Source organism: Fukomys damarensis, unplaced genomic scaffold (genome assembly GCF_012274545.1).
Source record: "Fukomys damarensis isolate Sample0158 unplaced genomic scaffold, DMR_v1.0_HiC HiC_scaffold_12, whole genome shotgun sequence".
In the NCBI taxonomy this organism is placed as follows: Eukaryota; Metazoa; Chordata; class Mammalia; order Rodentia; family Bathyergidae; genus Fukomys; species Fukomys damarensis.
In genome coordinates, this window is record NW_022900924.1 from 42,670,175 (window position 1) to 42,684,462 (window position 14,288).

The 14,288-nt window shown below is 45.4% G+C and overlaps 1 protein-coding gene across 1 annotated transcript in view; it reads right to left on the reverse strand.

Moving 5' to 3' along the window:
* Mccc1 (methylcrotonoyl-CoA carboxylase 1) overlaps nt 1–14,288 on the reverse strand; it is a 61,140-nt gene that overhangs the window by 17,017 nt on the left and 29,835 nt on the right. Inside the window, exons 8-12 of the mRNA XM_010624542.3 lie at nt 13,671–13,782; nt 11,853–11,934; nt 8,069–8,196; nt 5,593–5,776; nt 1,126–1,235 (exon numbers count right to left, since the gene is read on the reverse strand). Of these exons, the coding sequence (XP_010622844.1) occupies nt 1,126–1,235; nt 5,593–5,776; nt 8,069–8,196; nt 11,853–11,934; nt 13,671–13,782 (616 nt within the window). The remainder of the gene's footprint in view (nt 1–1,125; nt 1,236–5,592; nt 5,777–8,068; nt 8,197–11,852; nt 11,935–13,670; nt 13,783–14,288) is intronic.

Below are 14,288 nucleotides of genomic sequence, written 5' to 3' on the forward strand. Positions count from 1 at the left end.
GCAGAGGGGACGGGAAGAGGGGACACTGGAGGAGGGGACACTGGAGGAGGGGACACTGGAAGAGAGAAAACTGGAAGAGGACACTGGAAGAGGACACTGGAAGAGGGGACACTGGAGGAGGACACTGGAAGACGGGACACTGGAAGAGAACACTGGAAGAGGGGACACTGGAGGAGGACAGTGGAAGAGGGGACACTGGAAGAGGGGACACTGGAAGAGGACACTGGAAGAGGGGACACTGGAAGAGGGGACACTGGAAGAGGACACTGGAAGAGAGAAAACTGGAAGAGGACACTGGAAGAGAGGACACTGGAAGAGGACACTGGAAAAGGGGACACTGGAAGAGGGGACACTGGAAAAGGGGACAGTGGAAGAGGACACTGGAAGAGGGGACACTGGAAGAGGGGACACTGGAAGAGGGGACACTGGAAGAGGGGACACTGGAAGAGGACACTGGAAGAGAGAAAACTGGAAGAGGACACTGGAAGAGAGGACACTGGAAGAGGACACTGGAAAAGGGGACACTGGAAGAGGGGACACTGGAAAAGGGGACAGTGGAAGAGGACACTGGAAGAGGGGACACTGGAAGAGGGGACAGGCACACGGCGAGGAACGGCAAGGAGGCCAGTGTGGTTGGAGCCACAGAAAGCAGGTTTGATCAAACAAGGAACAGGTACCAATTTCAGTGTCATTTATTAATAAATTCTTCTGCGAAGCTAAATCAATGTGCTGTGGGACTTTCTGCACCAAGGAAATTAACACGTTGCAGAAAAATAACTGTCGAGCAAACAAAACTAAACATAATTATTTTCCTTTGGAGAAAAATTTCTAGACTGTAGGCAGTGCTCACGTGGCTGGCCAGTATAGAATCACTAGAGTTCACACAAATACAACACTGACACTGGTAGTTTTACTTCCGCAATCTTTCTTTCCTAACTGAAATCTAGAAGTCCTCAAAGCCTATTTCTAACCCATGGAAATCCCCCCATGTGAAATCATTCTGTTGACGCATACATTCAATGGGTGGACAGAAGCTGGTAAGACCACGGCTCTGACAGGTCAAAGGATGACCTTTGATGCTGGCCAAAGAGCTCAGGGTCATCCACACAGCCCAGGGCCACTCACGTTGAACTGACGAAGGCTGTACCTCAGCTTCGTTAGGGCCGCCTGGCGATCTGCAGCCCATACAACTAGCTTTGCGATCATGGGATCATAATGCACGGAAACATCATCTCCTGAAATGGAAAACCACAGCAGACTCTCAAAACTAAGACGGGACAAGCAAGACATCCTGCTTATGTACGTTTCACACTTAGTTCGCACAAACTCCTGAAAGGTAGCACCATTACCACTGTTCTATTTGTGAGGCAGCTGAGGTGCAGAGGCTCAAAAACTCGTCCATAAAGAACAAAACAAGATAGATAATAGGAACCAGGGAAATAGTTTTTTGTTTTTTTTGAGACAGGGTCTCACTACGTAGTTGAGACTGACCTGGAACTCACCATGTAGCCCAAGCTGGTCTCGAACTCGCTGCGATCCTCCTGCCTCAGCCTTCCGAGTGCTGGGATTACAGGCATGCGCCACCATGCCCGGCAGGAGATAGTGTTTTTGGTTTTTGTTGTTGTTGTTGTTGTAAATAGGAGGGTGTAGAGAGAAAGAGGCAAGGAAGGGGAAGTAAAGAGAATCCAGATGTGCTGTGTGAATGTACCAGCTCCCCATGCTGAGTGCAATCATTACGTACTGCAAAAGCGTACTAATCACAATGACAGGATAAACTTGTCCAAAGTTAATGAGGATGCGGCCACCTAGCACTGCCAGTTGCTAACACAGGGATTCAGTGACACGCAGAATGGCTTTCTCCTACTCTGTCTTCTTTCTGGCTCAAACTCGAACTCCTTTCAGGCTCGCAGTTACCCTCACTTCTCTCTTAGCATTCCCCGCCCCTCCCCACTCTGTTCCCTCATAGGTGAAATGAAAAAATTCCACTCTCCCGTAGAGTTGTCGGGAGGCGTGACAATAAAGTGCCCAGTGCCATACCTGGCAGGGCCGATAAGCAAACGACAGCTATTCTTACTATGATTACAGTTCTAGAGAACAAGACCAAACCACGGCACAACTGGTTAGAAATGGTTCAAGTGGAAGAGGTAAAGGCCGTTGCTGTAGGATTCTTTTCCAACCTTCACAGGTCATCTTGACCTCTCTGAACACTACCAACAGATGCACCAGCGGTTCCGGGGGGGGCAGGGCTGGGGGAGCTCTGTGGGCCCCATTATTCCTCCCAGGGCCAACATGCGAACCCGGAAGTCTTTCACGGTTTCACATCCCTGCCATCCTCGGAGCAGCTCCCGTAAACCACACTGCGAGCTCTGCTTGTGCACAGGGCCATTCTTTACTACCGCCACGTCCTTCTGTGTTTCTAACGTGCTCTGCTAGCAAGTGAAAAATTTTACCAGCTGCCAAAGGTGGCCTTCAGAACGCTACCAATTTTGTAAAATCATTAAGTCCTAATGCTTCTTTTTGACTTTCAAGATGCTTTATAACCTGCCCTCAACCTACGACTCCGACTGCATCTCCAAGTATTCACCGTCCTGACCCCTTCCTTCAGCCACACAATCCTCCTACAGTTCTTCTAACAATTTTTTTTTTTTTTTTTTTTTTTTTTTTTTTTTTGGTTTTTTAAGGCAGGGTCTCGCTATGTAGTTGAGACTGACCTGGAACTCACTGTGTAGCCCAGGCTGGTCTCAAACTCACAGCGATCCTCCTGCATCAGCCTCCCAAGGGCTGGAATTACACGCATGCACCACCATGCCCGGTTTCTAACACATTTTTTGCTTTCCCTTTTCTTCACTTTTCACTGGGTTATAACATCTGCTTACTTAAATTCACTCCAGATTTCCTCTAAAAAACTAGTCCCGATTAGATCAGTCTAACAGAGCTTTCTGTTCTCAGAACTGCCCTATCCACGCACGGCATAACTATTCTCTCGATTGAAATGGAAGACGGCAGTGGCTCAGAGGACAGATTCTGGAGCCAGGTGCCCAGGCCTAAGTCTCAGATCCCGGATGACCTTGGGTGAGTCATTTAGCTCCTCTGTGGTCCAATTTCCTCACCCAGAAAGTGAGGATGATAATTACGCCTACTCACGGGGTGGTTCTCGTGGTTAAAGGAGCCTATATATCCAGTGCTTGGGAGGCTGAGGCAGGAGGTTGGTGAATTCAAGGCCAGCCTGGGATAAGCAGGGAGACCCTGTTTCAAAAAGAAAAGGAGGGAAAAAAGGTGTGTGCCCTCCTCTGGCAGTGAAGAAGATCCAGCAAACTGCTACCAACACTCCAGCGGAGAAGCTGAGGTCAACGTCAAGTTCTAAATATTTCAAGTTGATACAAAACTAATTCCAGAGCCAGGCATGGTGGTGCACACCTACAATCCCAGCACTTGGGAGGCTGAGGCAGGAGACTGCCTTGAGTTTGAGGCCAGCCTGCGCTACACAGTGAGTTCAAGGCCAGTTTGAACTATATAGTGAGACCCTGTCTCAAAAAGACAAAACAAAACCTCAAAAAACGATTTCCACTATGCAGACAATTAAGGATTTTTGCTGATGATGGCATGGTTAGCAAAACATGCCTCCTGCTATCTATACAACAAACACATTTCTACCTGAATATGAACCGACTGTTTCTGACAGCTATGCAGTCACAGATAAGACTGGTGAGAGCCACATACTCTTGGACTTCTATCTATGGGCCTTTGTCCCTGGCCTCTCTTTTTTTTTTTTTTTTTTTTTTTTTTTTTTTTTTTTTATTTTTTTTTTTTTTTTTTTTTTTTTGGTACCGGGATCGAACTCAGACCCTTGGGCTTGTGAGGCAGGTGCTGGAACCACTGAGCTAAACCTCCAGCCCCCTTGGACTTTCAGACACTGCAGGGGAAGAAAATGATGACAGAGTCCAGCTGCTGAGCTGTCCACAGTGAAATACACCATCTGGGTGCAGTTTGCAAGGCAGCGTCCCCCTTATCTGCTCAGCAGGGATCGTGACCCTCCCGGGTTAGGGGTCCCTAGAACCTGGCTGAACGCCTGGCCACCGAGGGCCCTGAGGGCGGTGCTACAGGGCGATGCGTACGAGGTAGCTGGCACTGCAGGTCGTGAGGATGGATAAGAAGCTGTGCAGTGTGTGGGGAGGGCCCTCATCACCGCGGGGCCGGGTGAGGAAGCCCCTCATTTCTGACCTGTGCATGAGGGTGCCGACAGCAACCAGATGCTCTAGTTTAATAAAAGCACACAGAGAGTCGTACGAAGCCTCCTAGTAATGGCTAACAGGGATTCTAGCACCTTGGTTTTGTTTCAGTTTCCAATTTCAAAAAATGTTTAGGTAACTTTTTTCCACCTTTGCAAGATCCTAATTCTTACAGATTCATTAGTGTCGAACCATCCTGTCTCAATCTTTGTATATGCATTCTTTTCAGATACGTTAAACAAAAATCCTTTACAAAAAAGAAAATATAGAAAAATAACATTAAGAAGTTCCTGTACATAGGACACTTTTAGTTGTGACCACCATTTCATATACAGAACTGTGGTAGCTCTTGCAGTGTGATTTTATTTATTTATTTATTTATTTATTTTTGAGACTAGGTCTCACTATGTAGCTGAGACTGACCTAGAACTCACAATGTAGCTCAGGCTGGTCTCAAACTCACAGCAATCCTCCTGCCTCAGCCTCCCAAGTGCTGGGATTACAGGTGTGTGCCACCATGCCCAGCTGCACTGTGATTTTAAAATGGAATTTTATTTTGGGGTTTTTTTGTTTTGTTTTGTTTTTTGTTTTTTAAGACAGGGTCTCACTACGTAGTTGAGACTGACCTGGAACTCACTGTGTAGCCCAGGCTGGTCTCAAACTCACAGCGATCCTCCTGCCTCAGTCTCCTGAGCGCTGGAATTACAGGTGTGTGCCACCACGCCCAGCACCTAAAGTGAAATTTTAAATGGAATGTTATTTTTAAATGGAATATATTTATTTTATTATTGCTTAGCTTGTAATGTAGTATGTTGTGTTGCAAAACAATACTACATTGTTTAAAATACAAGTTACGCTACAACGATAATTATTCCAGAAGGACCTTGCACTTGTGAGGCAGGCTGCAGAACCACTGAGCTAAATGCCCGGCCCCTAAATCCTTTATTTTAAAACATGCTAGATATTCCCATATGAAAGAATAAGACTCAACCCCAAAATAAATAATGCACTAAAGCCTGATGTAATGATGTACACCTGTAGCCTCAACTACTGAAGAGGCTGAGGCAGGAGGATCACTTGACCCCAATAGTTCTGGACCAGCCTGAGTAGTATAATGCCACTCTGATCTCAAAAGAAAAAAGTGTATTAAAAGTTTAATAAGAGTGAGACATAGCCAGGCATGGTGGCTCACGCCTGTAATACCAGCACTCGGGAGGCTGAAGCAGGAGGATCGCTGTGAATTTGAGACCAGCCTAAGGTTACATATTGAGGTCCAGGTCACCATCAACTACATAGTGAGACCCTGTCTTAAAAAAACAAACAAACAAAAAAAAGCAAGATGTTTCATTTTCTTTCACTATACCTTGCTGTACTCCAGTTTCGATCCTAGTGGAAAGATCTGCGAGAGGTGTAGAGAGATGTACCAACGGTCCAGCCCCCGGCATAAAGTCATTGTTAGGGTCTTCTGCATAGATTCTGGCCTCAAAGGCATGGCCTTGCAGCAGGATTTCTTCCTGGCTCAAAGGAATCTCCTCACCTGCTGCAATCTGGGAATAGAAGAACAGTGCTTCTTATGAAAACCCACCTTACAACACCTTAACTTAGTCAACAGCCTTGTTTTTTTCTCTAGTAAATGTACATTTGGATTTTGCAACGAGCTAAATAAAAACTATGACTCTATCCATCCAACTGAGTATCAGGCAAAACAGAAATAGATTAAACAACAGATGCAGACTTAGGAATAGTCTACAGTGAATTTCTAGAGTTTTTAAATGGAGACAGACAAACTGATGGCTAATTCATAAATACAAAAATCCAGCCGGGCATGGTGGTGAATGCCTGTAACTCGAGTATTTGGGAGGCTGAAGCAGGAGGATCACCATGTGTTCAAGTCTAGCCTGGATTACAGAGTGAAACCCTGCCTCAAAAAGCTTAAATAAATAAATCAGTGTTTAATGTATGCAAAACCAAAACTTGTTATTGACAAGACATTCTCAGTTTTCATGTAAAACGGTAGCACTCAGCTCCCAAGTCAATCTTTTCTTTTTTTTTTTTCTGGTATTTTGAGACAGGGTCTCACTATGTAGTTGAGACTGATCTGGAACTCACTATATAGCCCAGGCTGGTCTTGAACTCACAGCAATCCTCCTGCCTCAGCCTCCTGAGCAAGTGCTGGGATTACAGACACGAGCCACCACACCCAGCTAAAGCTTCATTTCCTTTTTTTCTTGTTTTTTTGTTGTTTTTTTTTTTGGTACCAGGGATCAAACTCGGGACCTTGTGCTTGCAAGGCAGGCAGCAGAACCACTGTGCTAAATCCCCTGCCTTACAGCATATTATTTTTTACAGAAGCCCTAAGAAGACAAAATTATCAAAATAATCAAGACTTTAGCAACACAGCATGGGAAAAACAATTAGATTCAGTACCTATAAAGAACCAAGCATCCTACTGGGGGCGGTAATGTTGTCTGTAATCTCAGCACTCTGGGAGGCTGAGGCAGAAGGATCCCAAGTTCGAACCCTACTGGGCAACTTAATGAGATCCTGTCCCAAAATGAAAAATAAAAACCAACTAGGGATACAGCTCAGTGTGAAAGCTCCGGCTTCATTCCCTGTTGCAACAAACAAGAACAAAAGATTTTATAGGAGTGCAGCAGGGGATTTAGCTCAGTGGTTCCACTGCCTGCCTCACAAGCACAAGGTCCTGAGTTCAACCCCAAGTATCCCACACAAAAATTCTATAGGAGTCAAGAACATTCACAAGACTTAAAAATTTGGGCAGCTGGAAGTGTGGCTCAGTTGGGAGCATGCTTGCCTAGCACATGCTAAGGTGCTGGGCTCAATCCCCCAGCACTAAAAAACGAAACAAACAAAACTTTGTTTTTCATATTAAAAAAGAAGGATGAGCTAAAATCAACTGTTTTCAATAAAGAGAAGAAAAGGAGACTGAGCTCTTACTATTAATATTTAGAGGAATATGTTTTATGGGACTTTGGTTTATACCAGTGCTCCTCCAACTCTCCACAGTACAGAACAGCTATGGGTATATGGGTGTGGTAAAAGATATGGTGAACATTTGTATTAGAAAAAAATGTGTTACAGTAAAAGACACATGGCCAAAGACTGCCCGCGCCTCAAACCCATCCATCCTGCCACACCCTCAGGCAGTTCTGGGAGTCTGCTGGCCTTGTGTCCTGCATCAATTCACAACATTTACCTTTCATGGTCATCTGACTTTGGCTGACAGCACACAATACATATATTGATTTTCAGATTGATTTATTGATATATATTTTATACCAGGGATCAAACTTGAGACCTCCTTATGCTTGGCCAGGTAGGTGGCGGCACCACTGAGCTAAGTCCCCAGCTCAACAGAAGAGAAGAGTCACACGGAGTGTCATCATAATGGAGGATGAAACTGCCCTTTTCTTAGGCCATTTTCTATGCACACTCTTTCCTTCCTTCCTTCCTTCTTTCTTTCTCTCTTTCTTTTTTTTTTTTGAGACAGGGTCTTACTGTATAGTTCAAGCTGGCCTTGGACTCCCTGTGTAGCCCAGGCTGGTCTCAAACTCACAGCAATCCTCCTGCCTCAGCCTCCGGAGCAAGTGCTGGGATTACAGGAGTGCGCCACCACGCCCGGATTCGCGCCACTTTTTCACCTCTCATTTTCCTGTCCCGTCACAACCACCGGGAGGTAAATCCTGTCCGAAGTGACACCTCTTTGGGGAGGCCAGAGGCCGCCTACTCCGGAGATGGAGTGTTGTACCGAGTACGCTCATTGTGTACCACAGAAATGCCCTGATACAGGGTGACCTTTGACAGAAACACGTCCTCACCCGAAGCTGCCACTCCACCAAGTCAGTTCCCGTGATCATCTCGGTAACAGGATGTTCTACCTGCAGCCTCGTGTTCATCTCCATGAAGTAAAAGTTGTGCTGCGAGTCCAGAATGAACTCCACGGTGCCTGGGAGGTGAAACACAACAGGCCATGCATCGAGAGTGTACAGTCAGCAGCCCACCGAGATCCCACACAGTGTCCCGGCTGCCGTGGTTTAGTCACAAACGTTTCACTTTTCGTGAAGAAAACATCCCACATCTCGCAGCACCAAATGAGTCCAAGTTGAAAATAGGGCTTGGCGTGCAATCTCGTCACGGAAAGGCGAATCGGGGGTCATGAGCTAAGGGTGAACCAGGCTCTGAGTCGGTCCCGGAGGGCGGGGACGCGGTGCAGGGACCGTGTTTCGGCGGAGTCAAAGATGCCCCCGCCTCACACCGCTACCATCGTGCTCTCTGCACCGAGGAAACACGTTCCCCGCTTCCCTGTGCGCCCTCAGCAGCTTCTTCTAAAGGAGAGCGGTTTGCCGTGTAAGCCGTACGCGTGCACTGAGCGCAGGGAAGCCTATAACCTCTCCCCTTCATCCCTCCTCTCCTCTTCCCTCCCGCCCTGCTCCTGGACCCTCACACCCACCAGGCCCGCAGCCCTGAAGTTTACACGCTGGGCTTTATCATCTTAAGTGCGGTGTCCTGACGGTGCCCGATGAATGTATTTAGTACACTTGCCAAGAAATGTTAAGAGAGTTCTTCAGAGACAAGGAGAATGCTACATGCAAGAAACTCGTATTCACATAGAGAAAGGAAGAGCATCAGAGAATGAACAGATGAAGGTAAAATAAAATGTTAATTCTCTTATTTTTGGCTGATTTTTTTTTTTTTTTTTGGACCAGGGATCGAACACAGGACCTTGCGCTTGAGAGGCAGGAGGTGGAACCACTGAGCACCACTCTCTTTGACTGATTGAATAGATGAGTTTATTCAAAATAATAAGAACAACAACTTCATATATGGTAACACATTTACAGCTTATGTTGAAATAAAATGCATGAATACAATAGCAGAAGGGACAAGAGGGAGAAATTAGGGCTATTTTATTACTATAAGGTAGGAGATAAGTGTAAGTGAAGCCATATACTGCTATTTAAAGTAGATCTGGGCCAAGGGTGGTAGGTAGTACGCACCGATAATACCTGAACTACATAGCCTGAACTACATAGAGAGACCCTGTCTCAAAAAAACCAAAAAAGAGGCCAGGGATTTAGCTCAGTGGTTCCACTGCCTACCTCGCAAGCACAGGATCCTGAGTTTGATTCCTGGTACCAAAAAAAAAAAAGAAAAGAAAGAGGACTTGGATTAGCTGTGGATGCATATTATAAACTCTAGGGCTACTACTGAGAAAACCAAAAAAAAGACATATTAATATGCTAAGGTAAGAAATGAAATATAAAACACTCAAAACCACAGAAGGTGCAGACACAGGGCATATACTTTTTACAAAAATTAATTCAAAATGTATCATATGTCTAACTGTAAAATACAAAACCACAAAACTCCTAGACAAAACTGAGAATATCTAGATAACTGTGGATACAGTAATGACTTCTTACATATAACACCAAAGGCATGAAAGAAATGATAAGCTGGACATCATTAAATTTTTTTTTTTTTGGTTTTTTGAGACAGGGTCTCACTATGTAGTTGTGACTGACCTGGAACTCACTATGTAGCCCAGGCTGGTCTCTAACTAACACCTCACAGAGATCCTCCTGCCTCAGCCTCCCAAGGGCTAGGATTACAGGCATGTGCCACCATGCCCGGCCATTAAAATTTTTTTTAAAAACCAAAACTTCTCATCTACAAAAGACAATTTCAAGGGCCAGGGATTTAGCTCAGTGGTTCCACTGCCTGCTTCGAAAAGGCAAGGTCCTGAGTTCGATCCCTAGTATAAAAAAAAAAAAAAGACAATTTCAAGAGAACGAGATCACAAGCCTCACATTGAGAGAGGGTTTGTAAAAGGCACATGGGATATAGGATTGTTATTCAAAAGAAGAAAACAAGCTGGACAGGTGGCCTGTGCTTATAATCCCAGCTTACTGAGAGGCTGAAGGAGGATGATGAGCTCAGGGCCAGCCTGTGCAACTTAGCAAGTCTGGTTCAAAAACAATAAGAAAACAAGCAATCAGGTTTTTAAAATGTGTGTAAGACCTGCAAAGACACTTCATAAAGGAGATATGCTGATGGCAGGTGAACATCATGCGAAATATTCAACATCACATATCATCAGGGAAGTACAAACCAAAACAGCAAGAATCCAACTCGTCAAAACCCAAACCCTGATGACTAAACGCAGGGCCCTGGGGAACCGGAAGCCTCAATTCACTGCCACGCAGCAGGAAGGCGATGGTACAGGCTCAGTGGAAGATGCTGTGGCAGCTTCTTCCAAAACTAAACATACGCTTACTACGTGATCTGGCAACCCTGCTTCTTGACTGAACTTGAAGAAGATTACGTCCACATAAAATCTCGCATCTAAGTTTTTTTGTTTGGTCTGGTTTTTTGGTTTTTTGAGACGGGGTCTCACTATGTAGTTGAGACTGCCCTGGAACTCACTGTGTAGCCCAGGCTGGTCTTGAACTCACAGCGATCCTCCTGCCTCAGCCTCCCGAGTGCTGGGATGACAGGCGTGCGCCACCACACCTGGCTTCACATCTAAGTATTTATAACAGCTCGACCCATAACTGCAAAACTGGGAGGTGACCCAGATTTCTGTCTGTAGGAGGTGGACACATAAGCTCCAGTGTGCACAGACAATGGGACATCATTCAGCACCAAAGAGAGAGGAATGGGGAAGCGGTGAGACGACATGGACGAAACTGAGACCCGGATGAGTAACAGGGAGAGGCCAACCCGGAAAGGCCGTGTGCTGTGCGACTACACTATGTGCACCTTACAAAGACACACTGAGGGGGCACCAGAGAGGGTTTAGGGGGCTGAGGAGGAGTAGGCAGAGCACAGAGGATTCTTAGGGTGGGAAGCTATTCTGTGAGGTACGACAGCCCTGGATGTAATGGTGTTTGCCTGTAATCCCAGCACTCGGGAGGCTGAGGCAGGAGGATCACCTGAAAGCTGAAGGCCAGCCTGGGTGACACAGTGAGTTCAAGGCCAGTCTGGACTAAATGGTGAGATCCTGCCCAAAAAAAGAAAAAACAAAAAACAAACCACCTGAAAGCCACCAATTTACAAGCCAGCCACGTCTATGTTTCCCATGAGGCTCAAGGAGCTGGGGTCCTAGGGCATCAGAATCTCTTTTAACGTGGTCGAAATTCTAGCCTATTGTCCTCTGGTCACAGCAAAAGGAAACATGTATGTCATTTTACTTATTAATACAGACATGAGAATTTTAAAAACTAACCAACAGGGCCAGAGACACAGATCAGTGGTTCCACCACCTGCCTTGTAAGCTCAAGGACCTGAGTTTGATCCCTGGTGCCCCCTCCAAAAGCTAACCAATAAACAGACAACAGTAACTTATTACAAGGCAAATATGCTGTGAAAAACAAAAAAACAAAAGCCATTCAGGTGTGGTGGCGCACGCCTGTAATCCTAACACTCAGGAGGCTGAGGCAGGAGGGTCCATTTGAGTTTGAGGTCAGCCTGGGCTACACGGCAAGAACCTAGGTCAAAAAACAAACAAACAGACAAAAACTAAACAATCTCTTTTACCTTCTGAAACTAAAAACAAATGAGTTTAGTTTGTCTCTCCTGGTAAAAACACTTCTAACATACCTGCCCCAACATAATTTACGGCTTTAGCAGCTCTGACTGCAGCTTCTCCAAGCTTTCTTCTCACTTCTGGTTTGATACCAGGCTATGAAAATTCAAAACATTTGCATTAATACCTTGCCTTACCAAACATTTCCATCAGAATACAGTGACTTTATATTTTTATGTATCAAATAACTGCATTAAAAAGATAAGGAGAGCCAGGTGTGGTGGCGCAGGCCTCTAATCCCAGCACTTGGGAGGCTGAAGCAGGAGGACTGCGATAAATTCAAGGCCCGCCTGTGCCACACAGTGAGTTCAAGGTCAGCCTGAACTACATGGTGAGGCCCGGTCTCAAAACAAAAACAAGAAAGCCTGCACTAGCTAGGAACAGTGGTATGTGACTGTAATCCCAGCAACTTAAGAGACTGAGGCAGGAGAGTTGGAAATTTGAGGGAAGCCTAGGCAATTTAGTGAGACTCTTGTCTGAAAATAAAAAAGAACCAGGGCTGGGGATGTAGCTCAGTGTAAAGCACTTTCCTAGCTTGTGTGGAGTCCCGGGTTCAATCACCAGTATCACAAAGAGAAAAAAAAAAAATCTTGTCAACATAGAAAAACTTAGTATCCATGATTATTGCTTTTTTAAATTTTTTTGGTACTGGGGATTGAACTCAGGACCTTGTGCCTGCGAGGCAGGTGGTAGAACCAGTGAGCTAAATCCCCAGCCCTATGATTATAGTTTTTACTCAGCATAACCATATATCATTATCCTTTATATCTATATAACAACTTTCCTAGCTATCTAAATGACTCTATCAATATGAAAACTTTCGGTGGTTCCCTTTTGCTTCAGGATAATAGAGCAATCTGAATCAAGTGCCTAATGATTTCTTGGGGTATAGGGAAATCCAGAGATTCTGAGTTAATATGCAAGATTCATACAAAGAAATATATAAAGAGGTAGGCATCCAGGCATGGTGGTGCACGCCTGTCATCCCAGCACTCGGGAGGCTGAGGCAGGAGGATCGCTGTGAGTTTGAGACCAGCCTGGGCTACATAGTGAGTTCCAGGTCAGTCTCGACTACATAGTGAGACCCTGTCTCAAAAACAAAACAAAAAAAAAGTAAACAAAGTTTATCTTACCACTTAAAATAGTGCTCTACAGATACATTGGGGACATTGCAATCACAGCTTGAAAATAGGCTGTATGGTAATTACTGACATGTACTTCACACAGCACAAACAGACTGCAACAGAAAGTACATTTTGAATACAACGTAGGAATAACAAACATTAACTAAAAATGTCAGATCCCAGATTTTTTAGAAATATACATTGAAAGAAGAAAACCCCAGGTCGTCTGTGACCCGGATAGCAACCTAAGCCAGTTAAGAGGAAAATTCAAAAATGACAGCGACCCTCTTTCCCCGACACACCGTTAGGACAGGAAAATGACTAATGCACTCCAGGAGCATCTGAAAGGAACAGTTGTTAAGACAAAATCTTCCCTATAAAAACGCATCTAATTAACAGACCATCGCGTTCCGTTCCCGTAATTAACTGCAGTTCGCAACAGTTAGAAAAGGCCCTGCGACTCCACTACCAGCTGCTCGCCGGAGCCACGCCGGGCGGCTGGGCCCTTTCTACCCGGAAGGGACCCGAGCCTCCCCTGCCCCGCTCCGGTCTCAGCGCTGCGCAGTTCCCGGGCGCTGCTTTGCGGGTGCGGGGGGCAGGAGTCCCACAGATGCTGATGTGAGGCCGGCGGCGGAACCACCGAGCTACATCCCCGGCCCGCAGACACAGACGTGAAAATGAAAATGACAGGACCGAGAAGGCGCCTACCGCGGGGGCCTCCTCGATGATCTTCTGATGTCGCCGCTGTACGCTGCAGTCTCGTTCGAACAAGTATACTGCGTTGCCATGGTGATCGCCAAACACCTGGACTTCGACGTGCCTGCTTCAAAGCAAAGGTGTGAATCGTGCTGATACGATTTGTCACGAGTGGTGGCACAGTCATCAAGTCATAAAAATGGTACCTCCATTTTTATTTTTATTTTTTTAAGTAAGATCTGATGTTTTGACTTCAAAATAGGGGTTATGGATTTAGAAAGAGACCCATAATCTTGCAAAAGCTCAGGGAAAAAGTTTTCATCTGTGTGGTCAACATGAAAGCATCTGGGAGGCTGAGGCAGAAACAGCACAAGTTTGAGCCCAGCCTGGGCAACTTAACATCTTACAGAGATCCTAACACAAAATTAAAAAATGAAAAGAACCGGGGATGTACCTCACAGTGAAAGCCCTGGGCTTAACACCCACCACACTAAATCAATCAATCAATTAAGCAAACTGTAATCATATTTCATATAACCCCAAAAAGCCGATGAAAACTTTCTAGCTTTTATTACACTCTTTCAGTCCAATTTTTTTTTTTTTTTTTTTTTTTTTTTTTTTTTTTTTTTG